This window comes from Myiozetetes cayanensis, unplaced genomic scaffold (assembly GCF_022539395.1).
Source record: "Myiozetetes cayanensis isolate MyiCay16 unplaced genomic scaffold, myiCay2020 scf14, whole genome shotgun sequence".
NCBI classification, from domain to species: domain Eukaryota; kingdom Metazoa; phylum Chordata; class Aves; order Passeriformes; family Tyrannidae; genus Myiozetetes; species Myiozetetes cayanensis.
The window spans coordinates 13199767-13220345 of NW_026087048.1; the positions used below are offsets into that span (position 1 = coordinate 13199767).

The following is a 20579-nucleotide window of genomic DNA, read 5'->3' on the forward strand; positions in this document are numbered from 1 at the left end:
GGGACACAGCATGCAAGCTCAGGGCTGACCACTGTTCTGACTGCAGCGGTGTACCAGGCCTTCAACAAGTTGTAAAGGCATGTCTATGGGTGCATGGAGGCTGAGATGTGATGCAGGGTTGGCCTCCTAAGGTTAACTTTTATCAGGCTAACCCCATGCCTTCCTTTGGAAAGGTAGCTGATTTCCTCAGCAAAGAGAGGACACTGTGATGAGAGGTCAGTTTGATGCTGCATTATGTCAGAAGTGAGTTGTTTTTCTGGAGAAGACACAGCATAGCCTAGGTGTTGCAGGTGAAGTGGGGCAGTGGTGGTGGGAGGTGTTGAAAGATGAGGTAACTACTGAGGTTCCTTGGAGGTGATGCTGGCTCATGGGTTTGTTAAGGACACTGGCACAAAAGGCAGGAGCATGCTCATGGGCTTCACTGCCCGAGCTGTGGGACCACAAATTGGGTTGAGGACAGCCAATGGGAAGAGCTACAGTAACAAAACCAAGAGACAGTCTGTAATGCCAAGTGGGTTGAATGTAAATGTGGGTGTAATGGGACTTTTGCTGCCTGCTAGGAAATCATGTCCATTGGAAATGACCTGGTGAATAGAAATGCTTGATGCAATGCTTCATAAAGGGGTAAAAACAAACCTCCAGGCTGATGAGGCTGTGATAAAGGCCATTGTGATCTCAGGCTGCAAGTCATGGTGTTTCCAGTGTAAGTGGGGAGCTGCTCATGCTGTTATACAAGTGAGACCTCCTGGAGACTGCTGTGTTTTTGGTCACCCTTACTCAAGAAAAAGGGACTTAAATATAAGTAGGCTGATGAAGGAAACAGAGAGCCATTTTCTGTGTGTCTGTCACAGTAGTCCTTCTTGCATAGATCACCAGGCGTAAGTGTCTGGGTCTGAAAGCAGAAGCAAAATAACCTCTCTGCCAGGACTCTGCCTGAGCAATATATCTGCTTCACTTCTGGGGCTTGAGTTAGTATCACTTCAGGGCACTTGAGACAATTTGCCTTGCACTTCACTGGTACAGATGCACTGCCTTAGAAGAGCTGGCATCATGTAGCTTATAAATGATAGTTGGGTGGAACTGGTTTCTGCTTGTAAAGGAGGGAGGAAGAAGTGCCGGGAAAGAAAAAGAGCTGCTTAAGCAAAAACAGTTTTGACATAAGAGAAAATGGGTGTAAAATGCTAGTGAGTATCTTCGGGTAAGAAATGCGAAGTGCAGCGTTTCAGTCTGAGTTGGGAGAGCAAAGCCTTACCTACTCCCAGGGTGGAATTTGATTGTCTGTAGAAGGCATGGTATAATTCAGCTCTGCAGAGCAAGCAAGGAGACCTGGACTAGCAGGACCCTCCAAACATACAAGAAGTATGAGAAGGGAGTGAGTATTTAAACAAACATGCCCTACCCTCCATCCTTCACCCAAAAAATAAGCAAGCTGCCTCATCTGTGTTAGCAATGTGTCTCATATGGTCTCTATTAGAAGTTGGATGTGAGTCTAGGTGGATATGCACGTGGTGAGCTCTTCAGGATTTGTGAAGTATGGTATTGCTCTTGAAGCTATTGGGTCTTGCAGAAGAGCAGTTTGCCTTAGTAATAACTGAGGAATGCCACAGGAATATGTATTAAGAGATGTTTACAGGGAGGAATAAACTGTAGTCCACTGACTGTAATTCATACCTCAGCACCTGATTGAGGAGACCAGGGCAGGGCTGGGAGCTGTCACAGCTGTATTTGGTGTGAACCCAGCACCCGCATTCCTGCTGGGTTAATGAACCGAGGCAGAGGAGGAGGGAAGGTCTCAGTATTCAGCAGCAAGTGGGAGGATTTAAGATTTCTAGGGCAAGCAAAACCCTGGAAGGAAAAGAGAGGGAGATAGTTGAGACACTGAAGGACATGAGAGGGACTTAACTTTCACGGGTGGAGTTTCTCTGCTTGGTTGGTTTGCTTTCCTGTGCAACCACTGCCAATTTCTCAATCACAGCTTGACTCCTTGAGCTTTCAGAATAAGATGCATTTCTGTTTTGTTTTTTTAAGTGGGTTCAGGTGAACCCAGCCAGTGCAAAATTACACTATTCTTTCCAAAGCAATAGGGAACCAAAGAAAATGGTTTTCCTGTGTATCTTTGAGGTGCCTGTAAACCAAGACCGATTTGTCACTTCTAGGAGCAAGGATGCAACTCCTGCTAAGTTGAAAAAAATCAGAGAAAAAAGGGTAAAAGCCATTTCTGGAAATCCCTGAGAAAGGAAGGGTTTGTGTAGCTTAAAGGACCCAAAGTCCCTTGCTGACCTATGCACCTACTTAAAGATGTATTTCCCTGCATTTCACTATGTGAAGCAGCTGCTGGGCTTGGGGGATTATCCTATGTGTAAGTGTGTGCTTGTATTTCCACTGCTGCTTCTCATCTCTCAATTTATGGGTATTGTATTGTATGTCTTGTATATTGTATGTGTGTCAAATGTACCAAAGCATAGCTGGCTCAGGAAGCTCATGGGCTTTGTTTGGGGAGGCTGGAATACAGGTTGTGGAGCTGTATTTACAATCTAGTGTAATGTCACTTCTAGAGGGGCTTGGCCATAGAGAGGCCCCCAAGACCCCCATACCCCAGAGCTGAGTCATCAGAAATTCATGCCTAAGCATGGTTCTGGGAACAAGCTTGGATCTTTTTCTGTCTCTTCTAGAATGCTGCCCACATGGCTTTGAGTGTCAAGTCAAAAATAACCTTGACTTTTTTTAGCAAACACAATCAATAAAACAAGAGCCAATCTGGCCGCCGCCTCCTTCCCAGCTGTGGTTGCTCCATCGCTCCTGGCTTGGGACTGCTCCATCCCTCCCTGAAGGTCATTGCTTGGATGTTGTAGATTCAGCATGTCCTGGTGGTAAACCCACATCATCCCGTTCCTCCTTTTCCCCTTGCCCTTTCTTCCTCCTGGAGGAGCTTCACTTTGCTATGTAGGAGTTGCAGACGGGCAGTATTTTCAGCCTGTGTTTGTAGCCTTGCTCAGTCCTGCAGTCTTGTGCCCCAGGACCTGAACTGGCAGTCCTGCCCTGACTCGAAAAGGTTTCACTGAGCTGTTGGAACTCCTGACTGACTCCTCCCAGTCTGTGTTCTGTTCTGCAAATGTTCACAGGGGCCTTAGATGTTGGCAGGGAATATGAAATGGCTGTAATAATGTCCTGTTTCTCATTCTGTCTGGGACACAGGCGATCCAAGCCGATGAGCAGATCATTGAGGATGAACCGTGACTTACACTGTCATGCAGCGGCTCATGCTGCGTCCTTGCACTAACCCCTCTGGGCATGCAGGCAATTATGGAACATGTGGAAAGCAGAGGTGACTCTTGTGGGTCTCTGCTTTTCTTGGATCTGTATGGTGAGAGCAGAGAAATACACTGAGATTTAGTCCAGGCTTTGTATTTTTCTTTTTTGAGCTGGATGTTATTTGGGATGTGGCTTAAGGAAGTCCATGCACTTCTGTCACACTAATTCGTCTGCTCTTGTGCAAGCACAGGGTGTAGCAAGTGCTGGAGGAGGAATGTGTGGCCCCTGCAACTGCTCTAGAAGTGGTCTAAGATCTGTTTTCTACTTATTCACCCTCTGAACCACCGTGTGGGGTCCTGGAACTTTCTTGCCTAGAATAATAGAATCACAGGATAGTTCTCAGTGTTTTCTCATCACTCCAATCCTGCATCACTTGGAGATGTTTCCCCTCTCCAGGGTCAAGTGCAAAGCCAGCTGTTGCACCCAGGCAAATGTAAGGTTGGGTGTACATGTTCAGAGACTTCAAAGTTGGACTTCTTTCACGTATTGTCCAAGGGGAACATGCCAGATGTTTTTCCCCCTTTCAGTTGACTTTTAGAGAGGACCACCTCCACCTGCTTTTTGGTGAAAGCCTTCTTGAAAACGTTTGTTCTTTCTGGTGGAAGGGTGTCTGAGTTTAAACTGGAGAAAGCCAGAACTGCCCAAGGACTGCCTGGGGGATGAGGACTGAACTCCTTTTACTCGACCCAGCATTGCAGCCTTTTAGCAGAGGCCCACGGCAGCAGCCACACTGCTGCCAGCATCACTCCTGTGCTGCTGACAAGAGGGGACCCTGTTCTCTGGGACTGCCGATCTGTCACCTTCCCCCGGCTCTAATATTTACTGAAAATGATCCTGTGGTGACAGATCTATTTCTGTTTTTGTTCTCTATAACATACCTGCCAGACTGCCCCAGGCGACTGAGGAATTTGTAATAAAGGCAATGTTTCTAAACTGAGCTTGGTGCTCTCCTGCCAGCAGCACTTCCAGCCGGCAAAGACTAGGGCCCTGTTTATCCACCCCAGTTAGAGACTGGATAAATATATGACTTTTCAAATTCAGGCCCTAAGTTTTTGTTGAGAGGTTCTGTTTGCTTTCACTATTTTGTGTAACCCATTTCAATCCTGTCTTTGTTCACTGATGTGTGCAGTGAGGGGCAGTGACTTGGGCAAGGATGTTCAGTGGCTCGGTTGCGCATTCTGTGCTTGAAAATGCGGGTAAAACCACATTATTTGACTTTTCCAAAATGCTGGGAAAACAGAATGGGGCTGGGTGGTAGAGCATGACATTCCCCCTCTGTGTGCCATGCCCTGCACGAACAGAGCAACCATCTGGTTGTGCCACAGCTGAGCCTTTCCTTCTTCTCCACAGACACATAGAGAACTGGAAGAACTTGCAGACACTGAACGCCGTTGACATGGAGCTGTACACAGGACTCCAGAGTCTGTGAGTATGTCCTGCGCATCGGGGAGGGGAATGGACCTGGGCAGCCCCTTCCTTCCAGCAGAGCCATGGCTTCCCTCCATCTGCAGTCTCCACGCTGTCAGTTTAACCTGCTGGATCTGCTGTGTTTTGCTGTGAGACTCCACAAAATGGAGATGAAGGGCTTTTTGGTCTTTGCTGGGTCTGTGAGAAGGAAGATTGCTAGCTCCTGACAGCTCTGTCAACACACATAAGCCCTGACCTCTCCTCTCCCCTGCTGTTTTGGTTCTGGGCTTATATGTTGTTCTGACTCATTTCAGCCCCACAATGTGAAATTCCTGCTGTCTCCACCAATCCTTCATTGCTGGGCTGTTGGTCCTCATTTAGAACAGTTACCATCACGGTGGTGCTGTACAATAAGGGAATTGCATCTCCCTGCACAGCTCTCTGAGCGCAGGGAGAGGTCAATTGTGTGCGTCATGGAAGGGAAATTGAGGTCCATGAGATTGAGGGGACTTGGCAGATGCTTGAGAAGCCTGGCCAAGCAAGGATACCACCCAGTCTCTTTATTCCCCCTCCTACATACTCCTGGATCTTGGGAGTGCCCTGGGTGCTGCTTGTGTGAGATGCAGAGTGTTGCTCAGGGATAATCAGAGACTCTAATAATGTGTTTCACTGGGAGCTTTACATTAAGTACAGCTCCCATGTGGGCTGGAGGAGGTGTATATGGCTGAGCACTCAGTAACCAAACTCCAGCAAGCTGTACTTTTAACACACAGACCCACTGTAAGCAGGCTTGCTGCTGTTTTCATCTCCCCTAACAAAGCAGCAGTGGCAGCAGATATTGAGAGCTTTTCTAAAACAGGGTGTGAAGAGGATTCCCCCTTCGATGTCCAAAATTCCCTGCATAAAATACCGTTCCTTTTCAGAGCTGCAAGCAGAAGTGTTTTTCTTTTGGGTATGAAGAGAGGAGATGACTTTGTTGAGGTTTAGGTTTGCTTGTGGCAGTGTTGCTTGTGAAGATGGAGGGAGTGGAGCAGGAGATGGCCTGTGGCACCTCAGCAAGCCTTATTGGAGCAGAGCCTTGCCCAACAGCTGCTCTGCACTGAGCCTGTGCTGTCACCGTATCAGATGAAGCTCAAAAGCTGAATCTCGTCTTTGCTCGTAGCTCACAGAGGCTGCCTGGGGACAGATGTGCCTCCCAGGGGTGGGAGGGGGGAATCGAGGGGTCTCAGGTGCTGAGCAGGGTTTTAGAGCAGTTGTCTGCCTTCACTCCATTGCTGCCCTTCTGCATCTCTCTGCAGGACAATCAGGAACTCAGGACTACGAAACATCCAGCCACGCGCCTTTGCCAAGAACCCTCACCTGCACTACATGTGAGTGCCAGAAGCTCCTGTCCCCTTTTCCCTCTGCTCCCTGTGGAAAGGCGACTCACAAAGTGGATCTCCAAAGTACCTGTTGGGGACGGCAAGGAGAGGGAAGCAAAATGCTGATGGGGAAAGAGAGGCAGAGGTGGGAAAGGGCAGGAGAGGGAAAAGCCAATGTGCGGGGAAGTGAAATAGGCTGCTATGCAGGAATGGGGCGAGCTCCCGCTGGGCAGCTGATGGGTTTGGGTTTCTGATAACTGCCCTGGCTTTGATTGCCGCTCTAACGAGCACTTGCATCGTTATCAGCCTTGCAGCGGCTGGTGCACGTTTCCCTCTCTGCAGAGTTTGGGAGCGGCCACCAGCCCCAGGGCACAGCCAGAGCCTGCCCCGCTCGTTAGTTTTTAACTAAAGGCTGCTTTTCCAATACAAATCCTGGGATGCAGGGGCTGCCAGCTCTGCTCCTTCCTAATTATTGACTTCTTAAACTAATATCTGCACTGGACCTGGGATAGGGTTGTTTTGTGCTAGAGAGGCTGGAGTCCTGTTATCATGGGACATTGCACAAGTGTCCAGCTGCTGGGGCATCATTAGCCAGCAAGTGCAGTGTCACGGGGAATTTCCACATCCTTGATGCCAAGGGCACTGGTTTATTTTCTAAATGTGTATTTGCTTTTCCCGAGGTGAAAAATCAAAGCCTGAATTTCAGGCCACTCTGCAAGGTGCTCCATGGGCTTGAAATATCTTGTCCAAGTAACCGTGTCCAAGATCAAACCCCTCTCTGCTCCAGTGTAGATACAAAAGGTGAAAAGGGGTTGTTGAGAGGCTCAGTCCTTGGGCATGAGCTGATGGGCTGGATGGAGAGTGTGTATGCCTGCTTTTTGGAAACTAGTGCCAGTGGCTTCTTCCCTTTAAAAGTGTGTCCATTTGAGTCTGCAGATGCATTGGGCCATCGATACAGACTTGTTCCTGGGGCAAGTAGATAAATGCGACCTGCAGAGCAGGATAGATTTGTCTTTTGATGTCTGCTCAGAGATGATGTGAACTGAAAAACCCCAAAAGCTCCCTTTTTGGAAAACCATTTACAGTTGCTAAGTGACAGTAAAGTACTTGCTAAATAGGAGAACTGCAGTACCAAAGGGCATGAATAGTTGAGGGCATTGTGAATGTGGACTGAGCTTTTTTGGAGTTTAAAGAATTGCATATTTTCATAATAAACTCTTGTTAATGCTGACCACTGGGATTTTCTTGATTTCTACCCTTTGTAATTTTGATTTGAAGCAGATTTTTTGTGTTTTCTGTAGTTAGTTGTTTGTTCATGGGAAGTGTTCTCTCTGAACCACTCTCAATTGATTTTTTTTTTTTGAGGGTTGTTTGTCAATTGTGTAGTTGCTGTTTATGTATCTAGCAGATAAAATGAATAACATTTGATTCCTGATGAAATTAGTTTGGATGTCGTAGGAGTTTAAAAGGCCCCATACACTTGCTTTGAGGCTGAATATGACATTAATGTGTACACAGGCAATTGTTGCTGCTTTTTCCCAAAGTGTTTGTTTTTGTCTTTGGAAATTACTTTTGGGAGTGGAAAAACCCCCACATCCATCTTGTGTCAAGAGTTAAGGTTGGTATGTGGTGATGAAATATGTGTTTGTTTACTGCTTGGTCCATGTAAGATTGATCATGTTCTTAACATCTTTCTTTCCTTGCCTTTTGAAGCTCGAGGCAAGTAAGTATATTATTTGGTTAGTGTTTGCCAGTGAGTTTTGATGCTGTTGCTGGGACTTGGCAGCATGGATGTTTGCAGGGTGGATGTTCCCTGTAGAGGATGCTGGGCACCCAAGGATGGAGACTTAGTGCTTACAGGGTTGTTGACTCCCTCTTCTTCCCCAGAGGCTCTCAGACCACGGTACCACTGCTTCTTTGCAGCCAGGCTGCCTTTCCCAGGGTGGATCCTGAGGCTTTGCACAACCTGGCAGACACCTGGTGCCACCTGGGTTCCCCTCAGGCCTCAGCTCTCTGCCAGTGCATCAGGGTGCCTCCTTGGCTGCTCTGCAGGTGCTGCCTCCCTCGAAGGCCTGACATCTTCTGCAGCCACTGCACGTAGGAACCAGGGATAAAAGGATTAATGGAAATGTCACTCTGCTCTAAGTCTTGGGCTGCTGTAACCAGGTACAGTAGCAGACAGGAGCGAGGGAGACTGTCCCAGTCCCCTTGTGGAAGGGCTACCTGCAGGGCTGGGGACTGGGATGGTGTTTAGGGCTTGTTGAGTTACTGCTACATGTTTTTGCTGCCACTCTGGTTTTCCTTCACCTTTGATGACTGTTTGGATGGTTGCTGGTGGAACTGAGTCAATAAGATGGCAAATGTGCCTAATAAATGAGAAAGTGGTTTCACTGCCGGTGAGGGTTGGCACGGGGAGGTGGGAACCCTGGGCCAGACCTTTGCAGGGTGCTACAAGCTGGGTCTGAGCATTTTTTTTCACATGAAGCTCATGTACAAATTCGGAGGTCTCAAAAGCTGATCTTTTCCCCTCCCCCCTCCTTTCCCATCCTGGGTTAAATCCAAACTTCCTGCTGAACTAAGTTTTTTCCCAGTGCCTTTCATCAAGGTTTCCTCCTCTCAAATGGGCCAGAAGGCTCTGCCTTCTCCCAGTAACATCTATTTCTGGCCCTTCCTCTGTGCACGCGCTTGTCTTCAGACCCCAGCTGTGCAATCACAAGCAGATCACTTATCCCAGCTCTAATTGCAGGAGCTCAGGTTTGTGAGGGTTTGGATGAAGTTTGACTTGGTATTTTTACCCCTTACCCATCACAGAGTCAGGGAGGAAAGACTAGATACCCATGAAGGGGATTTTCAGCATTCAGGTGCTCAAGTGGTAGACCTTAGAGTGCTCCAAAGTGCAGCTGGGCAGGGTCATGTCTGTCCTTAAAGGTTTGAAATTAGCTGTATTAGTGTAAGGGGCTGGAGGTCAACCTGATCACTGGAGTAGCAGTGGGTGACCTGGAGCCAAAGGTTTGGATCTAAAAGTTACATTGGATTCCTCTTCCTTGGATGGGGACAGTTAGTGCTCCATGGCCTTATCTGATTGTTGGTGATGTGAAGCCTGTCACTGCTACAGAGACAATTAATCCAAATCACAACAGTGGATTTTGCAGCATGGATCTATATCTTCTGCTGATGCTTGGACCAAGAGAGTTGAGTCTTTCCAAAACAAGTACTGGCTGGCCGTGGGTCTGATGTAAACTGGATATTTTCCAATGTCATTTTGTGCCATTACTTGAGATCATCTCACTGGGAGAAATTGCACTCGTAGGTTTCTGGTCCCATTTCTGTGCATCTTTGACAGTGCTTTGGCTGTTGCAGGAATAGTCCTGGTCAATTGTATGCACTGCATGTGAGGACCAGCAAGTCCAGGCTGTGGAAGACTTGTAGCCAAGATTTCTGGATGTTGGCGTTAGCAGGCAATGCAGCTGAACCTAGAAAATGCTTGGTATTGACAGAAAACCTCAGTCTTTGGCTTGAGGCTGTACAAGAAAACTTTAGTGTGGTATGGTTCCTAAATTTGAGACATAAACTATCTGAATACATATTTACTATGCTGCTGTGTTTAGCACAGCTTATTGAGGAAAGTCTTGCACGCTCTCAAACTCTCTGTCCCTTCTCCTAATGACAGTGGAAGCCTTTGGCTAATTTATTTAATTTGATAGAGGGGTACAAGTCATGAGGAGATCAACTTCCTACATGTATCATGAAAATAGGCAGAGGCAGAGTAAAAAAAAGTTGTTGTAGTCCCTTGTGGGGAAGAATTCAGCCTTAACAAGTTCCTCATTAGGAACTGGGAAGTCCATAGGGAACTCAGTCTCACAGTGCACCAGGGGCTGATGCACAGGGGAGGACACAGCCTCTGTTTGCTGCTGGCCAAAGTGTGCAGCCTTCACTGGTCGTGGGGCAGTAGAGCTGTGCATGTAGGGAGAGTGAGCTCTCAGCAGGCTGAGCCAGACAAGTTGATATTTGCAGTGCCTGAGTCCCCCTTTAATGGTAAGCAGGTACTTAAGAGACTGATTCCCTCTAAATATTTTCCTGGGTGGCTGTGTACCCAACCAGCCAGTCAGGAGGCACTGCCTTGTATCTGCAGAGGGTAATTGTGCACACCTTATTTATTGTGTAGTAAAGAAAACAAATTAAGGCTGTGTAATTACAGAGACAGGCATGCTTTTAAATAAGGCTTAAGTAGTCAGATTTCTATTTAGAAAATTAATAATTGCCATTTCTGTCTGCATTCAGAGGCTCTTCTTAAACTGTCTTCTGGAGGTTTATATGTACTCTAAATTAGTTTGTGGGCCAGCCCAAGCACAGCTTCTGTCAAAGACTGCCTTCTCAGTATTGCCTGCCAGAGTAAGGATGGGGTTGAGGATCAAGCTCTCTCTTCCAGTCTTCACCCATGGAGACCCTGGAGTGCTTTGTGCTGAGTGTAACTGGTTTTTGAGTATGGTGTGGTCAGATCACCAGCTCTACAGGCTTTTTTATCTGTGTGACCATGTCAGTCCCTTTCTCCCCAAAATGAGGATTGAGGAATAACTGGAAGGTTCTAGCAGGAATGCCACAGGGACCTACTTTGCCTGGTGAAAGACTGAGATGGCTTGTTTTCACGGGCAGACCTGAGCTGTGATTAATCTGTAAGTTGTGTTGTTTTCTGAGGATGAGGTCAGCTTCAGTGTCCTGGTTGGGTTCATGGCAGCTGTGCAGCGATCCTATGAATGAGTGCCTTGGTATTGAATGTAGTTTTTTGCTTTAGATGGGAATTCCCAGAGATATGTTATGGGTTTAGGCTCTGATAGGCAAGATACTAGGCTTCATTCCCTGAAAACTGAGGGGGCTGATGCAGTACTAATTTGGTGAGTTGCCCTCTGCTTTCTTCAGTGCTGCTTCAGGACAGGACTTGAAGCCCTCTAGCAGCTGAAGCCTGTGCACTTTCAAAGGGCTGCAGGCAACTTTCTTGCAAGGCTGGTGAGGTTCACTTGCTTTGCTCTGTGTGTCTGGGAACTTGATGGCGATCTTACACTAAATAAAGAAATAACCAAAGTATCAGAATGCTGAATTAGTGCAACTATAACACTGTTGCCTCTCAGTTGAGGTTTGAGGGTCACTTTCCCCTGCTCGGTGGTTAATGATCTATCACTTTGTTATCTGAAAGAGCCATTCTAAACTCTCTTTTGCTCTCCCCAGTAACCAGCTCCAGGCCCTGTGCCTGCCTACAAGTCTCTGCTTGATTCTGGATGTCCTATTACCCTTTCTCCTCCTTGCTAATGGTTTCTCCCTGCTTTGTCCTTTCATCACTGCGCTGCTGTCATACCCATCCTGGCAGTCTCCTAACCCAAACTGTCATGTGTTAATTGCTCTTGATTTCCTATCCGTACTCTTGAGTCAATGCAGCCTAACGAGCCTGTGTGTGTCAGCTGGGGCACAGTATATGACTATGTGTGAGCTCTTTGCTCACTGAGAAGGTGAAGTAAAATGCATTTACCCAAGCCACCTCCTTGATAGTTTAATGTTTTTTTATTTCGCATTTGCTAAATAGGAAACAAATTTCTCCATGAATATAGGGAAAATGAGAAATATGAGAATGTTTTAAACAGCTTTTAAGTTGTTTTGGGTGAATGTTTCTTGAGTATCCCTAACCAGGCAGGCAACTTGGATACCCTTTGATTCCCATTTGTACTCCAAGGGTGTTCTTGCTCCAGCCCCTTCCAGGAGCAAACCTCTGGCTGTGATTTACTCAAGGAGGCATTTTCCCCATATGTCTCTAGTTCCATAAAATGCTGGGCGTGCTTATGGCACAGTCACTAAAATAAACAGCTGTAACATCTCCTCTGCTTCCATAAACTTTGCTGTTTGTCTCCCCATCTGCTTTGCCCCCTGGATACTAGTGTAGTGCAGGTCCTTGCTGATATGCTAATTGGCAGGAGTGGTTTGATGGCATGTTTATTCCCCATTTATTGCCACAGGTGACTGATAAGCAGATAACTGCAGCTATTCCTTTAGCTGCAGTGGCAGAAGCAGGTCCCGAGTTTTACCAGCCATTGTGCACAAGGCCAAAGGAGAGACCAGTTCCCTGCAGGGCTGAGGCTTTCCTTCAGGCTGGGTTGAAATAATTTGACCTGCATTCAGAGGGCTGGGTAACTAATTTTTGGCTGCAGGCTGCTTCACTTGGCTGTGGAGAGGGTTTGTTGCACTGTAATAGAAGGGGAGTGGTGAGCTTGTGACTGATGTGCTCTAGTGGGACCTGAGGAAGAAAGTTTCCAGCTCAAGCACTGCACTCCTTGTGGCAAGATTTGTCCTGCTTCAGTTTCCCATCTGAAAACCTGGAATAACCCTTGTTTCCTCTGTTTTTATTTGATCTATTTGAGGCATAACACCTTGTATGATTTCTAATGAAGCCTGACCTTAAGTTGTCTAATGCTGTTTTAACATAGAATGAGTTATAACAACTCTATCACAAATAAGTTTTGCTCACTTGGATTCTTACTTAATGCCTACCACTCTGGTCCCTGTGCTCAGGAGTTCCCTGTGGCTCTGCCTCTCCTTCTTTCTTTTGAAATGTTGAGTTATTCTTTCCAGCTGCAGTGTGAGACTTATTTCCCTTCCTAAAGTTTGATCAATTGTCTTTTGACTGACATGTGAAATGAGCAGCTGTGGTTTTTGCAAAGGTCCTGATTTTTTTCCCATCCCATCTTTAAAAAAGGCTGCAGATGATGCTGGGGATGTTTTTGAGGTCACTGCAGCATGGAGGTACCCTAGAACAACCTCCAACTCTCCTTCTTACTTGTTCCCCAGACCCTGTGGCTCAGCTGGTTAGATGTGGTGCAAAGCATTTCTTACCTGCCTATGCCAGCGTGAGAGGTGCTGCACAGGGGGGAGGAACCTCCCTGGGGGCACCTGAGGACATGGAAAGCTTCTGGGGGAGAGAGTGAACAATCACGGCAGGATGAGTGAAAGCTAAGTGACTACACAACTTCTCTCCTGGGATTTTTCTTACCATGGTACTGGTTTACTAACAATATGATTGCAGGGCTGGTTTTCCCTTTTTGATATACCGGCAATGAGCACCAGGGCAGAAAAATAGAAACATTAAAATCATATGTTATTTGAGCAATAAGATACGACAGGGCATGAAAGATGGGACATTAATTCATGATGGTGTGTGACAAGTCAGGAATTTAAATGTCATAAGTTAGGCAGTCATGAATTTTATTGGAATTATAAAATTTTATTGCAATACTGGTCAAGGGGTGGAGTTTCCCACCAACCCTCTCCCCTTATTTGTATTTGGGAAGGGATGAACTGTGAATTATGGCGGATTCAAGAGGCTGTGGGGTGTTTACAGGGCTGCAGGTGAGACCCAGGGATTTGTCTCCCCGGGGAGCTGTGGGTGTCTTTAGCCGTGCTAGTGACATATTCCATGCCTGCTGTCCTCCAGCATGCCTGAGGTCATGGGTGGCCCTTCCCGGCTCTGCTGCCCAGGGAGCTCTGCCGGTGCCCACGGGTGTCCCGCGGGATGGGGCCGCGTTCAGCACCACGGACAGGGCCGGCGGCCTCTCGTCCTCCCTGCCTGCAGCCTGGCCTCTGACCCAGCCTCCCTGCCTGCACTGAAGCCTCCCCGCTTCCCCACCTCTTTCTCAGCCAAGCCTGCAGTTTGCTGGCAGCCCCTGTCTCCTTTGCCCTTGTCTTGGAACAAGTTCCTTCACCCTCCACTCCCAGCCAGGCTTTCAGGGCAGCGAGGGATTAGTGCCTGTGCACTCCTGGCTGCAGTTGTGAGCAGGGTCAGACTGTGATCCTGCCTGTGGGTTGCCCGTTCTGGTTTCACAGCCAGCGGTGCCTTTATGCTGCTGTGAAACCAGCCTGCCCAGGTACCTGTTTGACAGCTGAAATACCTGCAAGATCCCTGAAAGTGTTTAAGGCCAGGCTGGATGGGTCTCCGAGCAACATGGTCTAGTGGAAGGTATCCCTGCCCATGGCAGAGGGGTTGGAACTGGATGATCTTTAAGGTCCCTTCCACCCCAAACCACTCTGTGATTCTGTGAATGCTAACTTTCTGAACTGCAGCGTTTTCTGGCACTGACTTTGCTCTGCAGCGTGAATGGAGTTGTTTTTGCAGCACCACTGCCTGGCTGCTGTCTGGGGGTTTCTCACATGAGTAGTTCTCTAGGACATCTGCCATCCAACCTCGCTGCAACCGCAGTCCGTGGGCTTTGGCTAAATGTTTGTTGTATCCAGTTGTGCGTGTTGGTAATTGTGGGTAATTTGCTGTCTCAGAATAATGAAAGAATGCCTGCTGCACTCTGAGGCACTCAGTGCTTTACAGTGATTAGTCTTTTCATTTGAAGATATTCCTCACACGGCCCAGCAAAAGACACTTCTTTTTAAGTGCGACATGTATTGAGAAGAACGGGAAAAACGTAACTTCTGTGTCCAGACACTCTTGTTTGTTTTGACAGGGCTAACTGTCAAAGGCAAAACGTGTTTCTTCTTTTGGGGTGGTTAAAAATGTGGAGTGTAGCAGGCAGGCTTTGCTGAGCTCTGGCTGTAATAAGTCACCACCAGTTCCCTGTCCCCCTCAGCCAAGCGTGCCCGGAGCTGTGGGGAGGCACATCGTGCCACAGCTCAGGTGTTGCTGCAGGCAGGTCTCTGCTCAGAGTGTTACTCCTCCCTGTGTGCTCAGCTGCTGCAAACAGGCTTTGGGGAAGAAATACTCCTGTGCCCATGCTCAGGTGCACTCCAGGCATCTGCTACCTGCTTGCTCCCCATGCCCACCCCACGGGCCCCTGGGGGGAAGCAGCAGCCTGGTGCAAGGCAGCTCCCTGCTTGGTGCTGTCTGTCTCCCAGGCTGAGTGTTTTTCTTGTCATTTGATGAGGCATAGCTGGAGCATGTCAGCCTCACCTCCTGCTGCGGCCAGGAGCCTCTGCACAGCATGGGAGGTGGCAGCTGCCATCTCCACTGGCTGATGGTGTGGTCCCTGTGGTTCCTCGTGTGGGTACCCCCCAACTCTGGTCCCTCACAGAGCGCAGCTGCTGCTCCCAGGCCCCTGGTGCTGTGGGTGCAGGTAGCTCTGCTCCCCGCCGTGGTGGGGCGAGTGCTGCAGGCAAATGGCAGGCTTTCTTTTCATTAGCTGCTGTAAACACAGCTCTCTGGCAGCAGCCTGCTTTTCTGAGCCCAGGAAGACCATTTTTCCTTTTATCTATAATTTAGTGAAGTGTCAAACCACAGAAGTTTTAATGATAATAAGCAGCAGAGGAAATTTATTTATTCGCTGCAAAGGTGGGTTTCATTCCAGGGCTGTGGATTTTTTTTTTTTTTTTTTTACACTTCCCTCACAAGAAATGTTGGCTGCTCATGCAACCTCCCTCCCTCCCAGTGTGCTCAAGCGACCTTCCCTGAGAAGTTCAACACTGCAGTTCCTGCTTGGCTCAGTGGCTTTCCAGCCCTCTCCCACACAGGACCTTTGGGCCAAGTGAACTAGGGAAGGAGGAACAAGAAAATTATAGCAAGGTGGGAGCATTCATATGTTTGGTGAGGTGTAATGGGAGATAAGGGATTCATGAGTTTCCCGTCTTTCACTTCCTCCTGTTGCTGTGCATTGCTTACATCTGCTTCCCAGACCAGCCTCTGTGATGGATTTGACTGCTTAGGAAAAGCAGAGAAGGGCTTTTTTTGGGATTACATGTAGTGCTTGCCTTCTGTCAGCCGAAGAAGCCGCCAGTGATGACTGGAGATAAAAAGTGGATCGGTGTCATGTGGAAGGACCAGGGCTCTTTCCTGAGGAGAAACTGGAGCTTGGGGCTGGTCAAAGATGAGCAGGGGGTGGGGATGAGGCTGTGGGAGGGACAGGGACCAGTCTGGACAGATGGGGTTGCAACAAAGGCTTGAAGCAAAGAGTCTTTTGGAAAGAAGGTTGTGAAATAGAGCAGGAGGGGAATGGGGTTTAGAAGGGTTGATATGGAAAATGGATCTCGAGAGGAGAGGGAGGGTTAACTGGGGTAGGGAAGAAGCATGTGTGTGTGGGAGACCTGCAGGGGGAAGCAGGGATAAGGGAGAAATGGGTTTGCTAGCAAATACTTGGGAACAGTGCCTCTGAATTAACCAGAACCTTCCTCTCCCATTTCGATATGGCTTTGGAGGCAATATTAGAGTCTTCCTAATTATTTTTCTTGGACGAGTTTTGCAATCCTGATGATATTAATTATTCTTAAAGGTCAACAGCACTCACTTGAATCCCCTTCTGTTCTATCATGTAATCAGTTAATTAATTGGAAACCATTTAGCAGAGTCTGCCGAGAGCTTACCCTGCCTTATGCCCTGTTGTTTTGCTATTGCTGGAGATATATGTATATATATTCATATTTATACCCCTTCCTTTCTTCAGAGGCTCTGCAGAGCTCTCTGTACCATCCCAGTCCATCTCATCCTCTGGCACCTTTCCCTGAGTCAGGCAAATTGGGGCTCAGGCCCAGCTGTTAGTTTTGTCTTCACTAATCCCCTGCAAGAACAGTGTTTGAGATTATTCAGGGCTCATTGATTTCTGGGCATCTGAGTAGGTGGGGATGTTTTAATTTTTTTTTTTTATATATATAAATTTGATCAAGAGCTCTCTAACAGCTGAGAGCACAGCGCTTGTTCCGCAGGGAGAATGATAACGAGACCCTCTCCCAGCACATCTGTTCCTGATGTGTTGGCATTGAGGCTCTTGTGTGGACCTTCTCCCAGTGTCTGCCTGGGCATTTGGAGTGACCTCCCATCTGGAGTTGTACCTTCTGTGCACCTGTCCTTGCTGCTTTCAGTGTATCCAAGGGGAGGTGGTAGGAAGCACATGGGAGCCTGGATGCCTGGTGTTCATGGAATCATAGATTCCTTGAGGTTGGAAAAGACCTTGGAGTTCATCAAGTCCGATTATGGCATACTTGGAGATGATGCTGGGCAGTGTCCTGAGGGCATGGATCTCCTTCCCATACCATCTCCTCGGGCTGTGCCTTGCCCACAGCACTGAGTTCTCTTCTCTCACACAGAGCAATTGGGTTTGCTCTGGGCTCACTGGAAACCTGTGAGCAGGAGTCATTCCCCAGTCATTCTCTGTTCCCAGCTCAAAGAACAGTGCAATTTGAAGCAAACAGGCAGGGTAAACCCAACTCCTCACCTGGAGCTGTCAGCTGGCAAGCCCTTGTTCTCAGTCAGCACACATCTCCAGCATTATTTCTGCATGCAGAAGCAGGAGGGAAGCCCAGCACACAGTTATATTTTAGGCCTGGAATTACTGCAGTTTGAGACAGAAGAGAGAGAGTGGGGGCAGTGCTGCCCTGAGGACCTCTTGGCTGCAGGAGGGAAGCCATGGGGAAGGGCTCTTACCCATTGCAGGTTGATTTTTCTTCTCCTTGAGCAGAAGACTGGCCTATTCCATGAAAGCTGCTGGACTCTGCCCTGCAGGGAAGCTGGCAGGCAAAGGGAAAGCAACTGCAGGGCTGACCCAGCTTTTAACCTTTCCTTAAGTCCTCTGAGAGCCCAGATGTCTTTGGAGAAGAGCAGTGGAAAGTGCACACAACAAGGGCGAGATAAGTGTAGTCCAGGGGGTCAGATCCCTGCATCTGATGTGCCTCGAAGCACAGGGGACAATATTACGCCACATCTGGTGACACCTTCCCATCTGTACCATGTGCCATGTACCGAAACTGTGAGCAGCAATGAATTCTGCAGGGTGATTTGTCTCCAAACAAAGCAGCGTGCAGCTGGGAGATGCCTCAGAAGAGATGACTTAGAGGGTGTGGAAGTGTCATGGGGTAGGAGATGGCCTTAAAATAGCCCTTAAAGTAAAGGATGGGTTGGGTTGAAGGCAGCAGCAGGACATGGCTTGCTGTGTTGGCAAAGGCAGTGGGAGGAGAGGCGTGGGGCGGATGTGCTGCTGGCACTGGCCGTGGGAGCCCTGTGACAGAGGCGTGGTGCCTTCCCACTTGCTCTGCAGCTTTTGTTTTGTAATTTCGTTGTTCGAAGAACAATGAATGAGACCAGCCCCTTCCACTTCCCTCAGCACTGTTTCAGTGGCAGCTGGGAATTTACAAATCAGGGTCCTGCAACTGAGAAACACAGAGGGTTGGTGGTTCCTTCTCCGGCGTCACACCTCCAGGACCTGTGCTGTGCATGTGGAGTGGTAGGGTCTCTTCCTGTGTGTCACCCATGATGGTCTCTCGCTCCTCTCTTGTGCAGGATGCTCTGAGTTTGGGAAATTATTGCAGATTCTGACTGTAGCCCTAGAACAAGAAACAACTTGTGGAGAATGAGATGATAATGTGATGGCATGTGCTGTGTGACAGGTGCCTTACAAGGCACAGGACAGAACCTGTGGACAGGAGAAAGGAGTTGGTTATGCTGCCCAAACTCACAAAGGAAGATTGAACCTTGCAGTCTTTTTTTCTTCTGCATGTTTGAGGTCAGTAAAGACCTGGGAGTTGCTGAGGGGTTGCTTGAGTAGCAGAACTGGGCTGTAGGTAATGCCAGACCGTGGCTGAGGACCTCTGTAAACTGTCTCACTCCTCCGTAGCACCAGTATGCACATTCTGGTGACAAGCCTGGACTGGGAGGAAATGAAGGAGAAATCCTCTATAAAATCTGAGGCTGACCAGTTCCACAACCCTGTTCTGCTCACTCTGCTTCCTGAGTGTGCAAGGTTTGCATGTGCTTGGCATTGCCTGGTCCTTTTTCAGGCTGTCTGAAACATGTCCTGCTGGGGTTTGGTGCTGAGCCATCAGAGATTTCAGTTGAGTCTAATATTTGCAGAGCCTGATTTGTGGGGAGACTTGTCCTGCCACAGCTTCTGGGACTTGTTGGGGTAATTTTAGCACATTCATTAAGGGAGGACAGTACATTTTTTCCCTTAATGAGCAAAGCTGCTTACTAAACAGGAAGCAGAGGGAGGGGGACGGGGAAGGGGAGGTGGATGATGGGGAGTGTAACATTGCTTTTAGAGGTCACTGGAGTTATCTGGCAGGGATAAGCAAGCCCCAGAGTAACTTTCCAGCATTTCTCTGGTTCAAACCCAAAGATTTAGCAGCTTACTTGCTGCAGATAGAAGCCTGGATGGAGCTGCCCCTACAGCAGCATGTGAGGCTGCTGACATTCTCCTCTCCTGTGGCCACCAGCACCCAGCTAAGGCTGCAGCGAGCTGTGAAGTGATGGGAAGCACCTGTTGTGCTCAGATATCAAGGGAGTCCCATGCAGTGCCATCAGCATATCCAGCGCTGGGGACCATGGCTGAGGATGTGCATCTCTCCTCATTTCTGAGGCAGTCGCTCGTGCTCCCTCAGCCCCAGCTGCTCTGTGCGGTTAATCCTCCCCAGTCAGGATTTTCAGAGTGGCACCATGTTATTAAAACGTGTGAAAAACTTCTCCCATGCAGAAATAAAAGTGTCAGGTTGGAAACAAGGGCGAGTGGAGGATGAAACTATGTGGAGGAGGCACAGGCGTGCAGGGTCCCTCCCCAGCAGCAGCTTTTCTGCCATTGCGTTCAGCTGAACTGCATAAAATAACTTACAGTTTAATTACAGGGGCTCCTGCTTGTTGATGTCATTAATGAGGCAACTGGCTTAATTTAGCTGAATAAAAATTGCTTTAATAGTGGAAACACTGTTGGCTAATTGAGGGGAAAAAAAACCAAACCATGCTGTCCTCTCTTCACTGAAGTTCCCTTGTTCTGGGCCACACTAATCCAGACTCCTTTTTGTCCCACACCCACACATCCCCCTTTAAACCCAGGAGCTTGTTCAGGAGATGTACCTCCATGGTCCCATCTGTCACTTGTGCTGGGACAAAATGGAAAGGTGACCTCCCCTTCCCTGCTGGTCACCAGGAAGTGCCTGCAGGGGCTGTGGGAGAGTGTGCAGGACATGGCGTGTCCCCTCCTCAAATGTAGGAGGAGGATGGAGGGAGAGAGCAAGAGCTAGGATTTAGCTGTCACTCAGTGATAGCAGCCTTTGTTTGAGGTGTGGGAGGGTTGCTGGTAGAGAAGATGGTGGGGATAGGGCATGATGAGCCACCTGCAAAACAGGAGCCTTAGGAGCACGGTTGCTGCAGCAGGAAGATTGTGAAGTGGTTTTGGGTCTGAGTCATGGGTGGGATCAGTGGTTGCTGCCCTGGATCTGGTCTGAGGGCCATCCAACACCCTCTCCCTTCCCAACTCCTTTAAAACCTGCTCTGGAGGCAAAAAAGACCCTGGCAGCTATTTCTAAAGACTGTCTCTGTGGAAAAGAGCATCTTGTGAGTGATGGAGAAAATGTCCCATGGCAAAGAAGCAGTTTGAATATGTTCCAGGAGCACTGATGGCAGGTCTGTCCTGAGAGAGACTTGTTCATCACTGAGAAATACGCAGGGAAGGCATTTTGCTTCCCTCTGCCTGTGTTTCCTCGACGTGTGATATGCCATATTTTATTACAGGTGGAGCTGATGCATAGGCTGTTATAAAG

The 20579-nt window shown here is 48.3% G+C and overlaps 1 protein-coding gene across 4 annotated transcripts in view; it reads left to right on the forward strand.

Annotated features, from left to right (window-relative positions):
* Positions 1-20579, forward strand: part of NTRK3 (neurotrophic receptor tyrosine kinase 3) — a 222492-nt gene that overhangs the window by 28798 nt on the left and 173115 nt on the right. For all 4 annotated transcript variants that reach the window (XM_050309944.1, XM_050309945.1, XM_050309946.1 and 1 more), the window contains 2 exons: positions 4663-4737; positions 6018-6089. In XM_050309944.1, coding sequence (XP_050165901.1) covers positions 4663-4737; positions 6018-6089 — 147 coding nt within the window. The remainder of the gene's footprint in view (positions 1-4662; positions 4738-6017; positions 6090-20579) is intronic.